The sequence below is a fragment of the Lipotes vexillifer genome, unplaced genomic scaffold (genome assembly GCF_000442215.2).
Source record: "Lipotes vexillifer unplaced genomic scaffold, Lipotes_vexillifer_v1.1 scaffold53, whole genome shotgun sequence".
Taxonomy (NCBI): domain Eukaryota; kingdom Metazoa; phylum Chordata; class Mammalia; order Artiodactyla; family Lipotidae; genus Lipotes; species Lipotes vexillifer.
Window position 1 is genome coordinate 4,549,679 of NW_006791814.1, and position 4,869 is coordinate 4,554,547.

Here is a 4,869-nt window from a genome sequence, read left to right on the forward strand (position 1 = left end):
CCACCCCCACACCCCCTGCTGAAGCTGTGTTAGCCATTTTTCTGTTTCTGTTTCTTGGCAGAGGGGGCCAGCTGACCCTAATCCAACCGCAGCCCCGCCCCCCTCCCCAATCCGTGAATGGTCCTATTCTGAGCAAGGTCGGGTGCCTGGAGGGAGCGACAGGCGCCCTTCCCGTCCTGGATCCTCACCGTCTTCGCCTTTCAGGCCTGGTAGAGGAACAAAAATCCCTCTGGCAGGACCCATCGTGGGAGGGTGACTAAGCCAGATGTGCCAGCTGGAGGTGGGAGGATGTGGAATGCCTTCTCCAGCTTGGGCCACAGTCTAGGCAGGCGAGCACCCTTGCGGAGTATGAGGGTAAAGGCACAAGGGGCCTTCGCTGCCTCCCATCCGTTCCTACCTGCAGAAGCCTCTGAGCCCCCAAACCTTGATTAAGTTTCCCCTTATCTTGCTCTTGGCCTGAGCCAACATCTCGCCTGGCACCCCACCTCCACCCAATCCTAGAAAGTCGAAATAGCCCTTGCCTCAAAGTTCATCACCTTTCCAACCCCTCATTCTACAGAGGAAGAAAGCAGGACCAGAGAGGGTAATGTCTTGTCCAGGTCACACAGCAACGTGGCAAGGTGACAAAGCTGACACTAGAACCGGGAGTGCCTCTGAGAAATGCCCTTAGCGTGGGGAAAGTGGACTCTTGAGGGAGGAGAGATCTGCGAATAAATCCTCAAGAGTTGGCTGAAGAATAAACACTTTGTGGACGTTCCGGGGAGCGGCGGGGGTGGGGGGCGGGGTGGACCCGGGGGGGAGGTTCCTGGAGGGAGGAGGTCAGGAAAAAAGTCCCCCCCTCTCCATTTTGGCGGCCGTGCTGGTGGGGCCTCAATTTGGAAAGGACCCTACATAGGTGGGGAAGGGCACAGCAGGTCGGACGGGGGCATCGTAGGCGGTGCAGCCGCGCTTAAATATGGTCGCCTGGTCTGGCTGGATGCCTGCTCCCCGCAGACCCCTCAGCGCACCCAGGCCCTCTGACTCACCTAAGCCTGCCGGACAGCTCGGAGGCGCGGCCGCAGAGCGGAGCCGACGGGCGGAGCCTCCCGGGCAGTTGGACCAGGTAACGGCGCGGGCAGCGTGCCCAAGGTGCGGACGGCCAGGCAGCTGGAGCGAGCGGAGGCGGCGGCCGCATTTAACCCGGGGGCTGGCGGGTGGAGAGGGGGAACGCGGGCCGCGACCCCTCCCACTGGTAGGGAGCGACTCCCCTTCCTCCGAGGGCTGGGGCGGGGCCAGCGCGGCGCCCCCTGCTCCCGCCACCCCTGGAGCCGCAGACGCCAGCTGCGGGGCCGGAATCGGGCTACGGTTGGAGGCTGGGCGGCTACGCTCTCCGCAGCTGGAATGCGTTGGAAGCCTCCGAGGCCCTTCCCCGGGGAGAGCCCCAGGGGGCGGAACGGGGCCTGGCTCGTCCGCCGGCTGCTTGGCTCCGCTTCCGAGGGCGCGGCCCGGCTCTTATCCCCCGCTGTCCCCTCCAGGGGTGGGGAGAGGTCCCGCACTCTGATCCTGCGAAGAGAGTAAAGGGTTCAGAAGAGCAGCCTCAGGGTTCATTGCTCTTCCCAGGCCCCACCTGGTAGTCCCTCAAATTCCGCCATCACCGACGCCTTTCCACGGTCTCTGCAATTACTTAGGTCTTGGGCCCATCACCTTCACCCATCAAAACTCCCAGGCGGAGACGCCACCAGGCCCCTAGGCTCTAACTGGACCACTCCACAGGGCCGATGGAGGCCCTGTAATCAGGAGAAGGAAAGCTAAGACAGCAACAGGCGCCTTCTCTTGGGAGAAAGGGAGCTGAGAGTGTTGCTTTAACCTGGAAAAGACGAAAATATTCCCCCAGGATCCTGGGCACACAGTTTGGGGGCCCGTCCATTTTCCCAGGCATCCGCAGGTAGGCAAGAGAGCACTCTGGTCCAGGGGTCCAGCAAAAGCTCCCCCCTCATCAAGACTGCACCGGGGTGGGTCCCCCCAGGGTGCAGGGAAGCCAGGCGCCCTCACAAACTCTGCCTCCATCACAAGACCGGCACAAGCGGGGCCTTTGTGGCTCTGGGGCCTCTCCCCAGTGCTCCAGGCTGCAATGGGCGTGGAGCCAGACCTGCGGAATGGCGCCTGGGTGGTCCCGGGTGGGCTCCAGGCAGACCTCAGTGAGCACCACGCAACCCAAATATTTAGCCCACAGCTTGCACCCAAGTCCCATCCCTTGCCTAAGGCTTCTTCTCTTTGACCCCGAGGGGGCAGACCTAGAACGGTCCCTTCCTCCCATTCATTGCATTCCACCTACCCCCTTCGGGCGCTATGCCACCTCGCCCCTTGACGCTCCCTGCTGCGGGCGGCCGGTCTGTCCCCACTCCCAGGTCATCCCCAGAGCCCGCCACGGTCCTGAGGGAAGGTGTGCGCCAGTGCCTACAGCAACAGTGCGAGCAGACGGTGCAGATCCTGCATGCCAAGGTGGCCCAGAAATCATATGGAAATGAGAAGCGGTAGGTCCCTCAGGGGCCCTCCAAGGTCCCTGCGACCCGACCTTCTGCCCTATGTGCCCCTCCCTTTTTAGTGTCTTTTAGAACCTGGGGAGGACTCAGGGCTCAGCTATTGGCCAATCAGGGGCCTTTTCCTTCAGCCACCATCAGCCCTGACTTTGGTTTATAGCAGAACCTCCCTGGGAATCTGTAGTCCCCATTCACTCACTCATTCACCCATTCATTCATTCTTTCATTCCACAACTACCTACTGAGTGCTTATCATGTGCCAGGCTCTCTGGCACTGCTGGGCACCGGGCATAGAGTTGAACAAGACAGCTATGGTCCCTGCACTCCTGGCATCTTCACTGTTGTGTGGGAGAGACAGACAATAAACTCCTCACAAATCAGTAAACAAGAGGCTTCCAGATTGTGGTGAGAGCTAGAAGGGAAGGAGAACCAGGTAAGGTGATAGAAACTGAGGAACGAGGATGTACTTTAGCTATAGCAAGGTCAAGGTGGTAGAAAGACCCTTTAAGGAGGTGACATCTGAACTAAGATTTGAATGTGAAAATGGAGCCAGACATGAGAAGATCACGGGGAAGCGTGTTCCAATTAGAAGGAACAGAAAACACAAAGACCTTGACACAGTACTAGCTTGGCCTGTTCCAGGACAAAAGAAGTCAGAGTGGCTGGGATTAGAGAAAGAGGTGGGCATTGCAGGAAGTAAAGTTGGAGAGGTAAGCAGGGGCCGGATCTTGTGAGGACTTTGAATTTAAACCGCTGGAGGATTTTAAGAAGATGAGTAACATAGTCTAAAAAATTTTTTTTAAAAAACACATTCTGGCTGCTGTGTGAAAAACAGGTTGAAGCGGGTAGGAGTGGAAGCAGAGAGACCAGTTGGAAGGCTGATGCCTAGGTCCAGGCAAAAAGCGATGGCAGTAGGGACTACGGTGGAGGTGGTGAGAAGTCAGTGGATTCTGGGTATGTTTTAAAGGTAGCGGATAGGACTTACGGATGGATTGAATGAGGAATGTGAAAGAAAGAAAGATTCGGGTGTTCATGGGGTTCACAGTCATGGAGAAGCCTGGGGAGAGCGGTGAGAAAGATGTGTGTCGGGGGGGAATCAAGGATTCTGTCTGGTCTTTGCGACCTTTGAGACGCCTACAGGACAGTCAAGTGGAGATGGATACACGAGTCCAGTGCTTACATGTCTCGGCAGGTTCTTCTGCCCCCCGCCCTGTGTCTACCTCGCAGGTCCCGGATGGAGGGTGAAGCCAGTGCAGGGCCAAGGTGAGGGCGGACTCCAGGGATGCCGGGCGTCACCCTCTGTAAGGGGACCCTCAGTAGGGCTCGGGAGCGGGGCGCTTCTCAGTCACAGTCTCAACGCGCCCTCTGGCGGCGAGAACTAAGCTTGCCTGACACTTGAGTCCTTCCAGAGCCCGCTCGCGTCCCTTTCCAGCCCACCAGGCAGGGGAGACCGGGCCCATCGTCTGCGGTTACATGGGACTGGACGGCGCGTCCGGCAGCGCTGTCGAGACGCAGAAGTTGAATTTCGAAGAGCAGCCGGACTCCAGGGTGAGAGTGCATGGGAAGGGGGTTCGATTCTTGCTCCCATCCTTGCCTCTCTCTTTGGTGCAGGGGGCTCCTTTACTCCCCTGCAGAAGCCAAAAGATAGGTGAGGATGCCGAGAGACCGGGGTTCTGCCTTGAGGGTGAGCCCAAGAGCTTGGACGTGCAGCTTCATGTCACGTCCGACGGGGCGGGCGTCAGATAACTGGGGAAAGTCAGTTCATCCAGGGACTGAGGGCTGGGGTGAGACGACCCCATCTCCGCCAACCCTGTAGGAATTCGGTTGCGCCAAGACCCTGTACATCTCGGACGCAGACAAGAGGAAGCACTTCCGGCTGGTGCTGCGGCTAGTGCTCCGAGGGGGGCGGGAGCTGGGCACTTTCCACAGCCGCCTCATCAAGGTCATCTCCAAGCCCTCGCAGAAGAAGCAGTCGCTGAAAAACACCGACCGTGAGCTGGGTGGAGGCTGGCCGCTGGGCGGGGCGGGGAGGTGCCCCTGGTCTGGAAGCTGCCAGGTTTGGGAGGGGGGAGGGGGAGATGCCTGGATTGTAGGGGTGGGGTCAGAGTGGGAGAGGTGGAGTTTGAGCCGGAAGGGGGCGGGGTCTGGATAAGTAGGTGTGGCTTAGGTCGGGGAATGGGAAAAGTTGGAGAGGCAAGAGCAGAGGAAAGGGGACAGAGGCCGACTTGAGGTTGGGGGGTCCCCAAAATGGCCGGCAGGTGCTGAGCTAAAGACAGATTAAAAGCGATAATGAGGGCTTCCCTGGTGGCGCAGTGGTTGAGAGTCCGCCTGCCGATGCAGGGGACGCGGG

At 59.2% G+C, this 4,869-nt stretch overlaps 2 protein-coding genes across 2 annotated transcripts in view; one reads left to right on the forward strand and one right to left on the reverse strand.

Annotated features, from left to right (window-relative positions):
- The window catches only part of MATN4 (matrilin 4), a 12,326-nt gene extending 11,186 nt beyond the window's left edge, over nt 1-1,140 (reverse strand). Inside the window, exon 1 of the mRNA XM_007464788.1 lies at nt 1,026-1,140. The gene's annotated coding sequence lies outside the window, so the exon portion shown is untranslated. The remainder of the gene's footprint in view (nt 1-1,025) is intronic.
- RBPJL (recombination signal binding protein for immunoglobulin kappa J region like) overlaps nt 1-4,869 on the forward strand; it is a 9,616-nt gene that overhangs the window by 220 nt on the left and 4,527 nt on the right. The window contains exons 2-6 of the mRNA XM_007464787.1: nt 994-1,102; nt 2,388-2,513; nt 3,712-3,782; nt 3,952-4,067; nt 4,336-4,510. Coding sequence (XP_007464849.1) covers nt 994-1,102; nt 2,388-2,513; nt 3,712-3,782; nt 3,952-4,067; nt 4,336-4,510 — 597 coding nt within the window. The remainder of the gene's footprint in view (nt 1-993; nt 1,103-2,387; nt 2,514-3,711; nt 3,783-3,951; nt 4,068-4,335; nt 4,511-4,869) is intronic.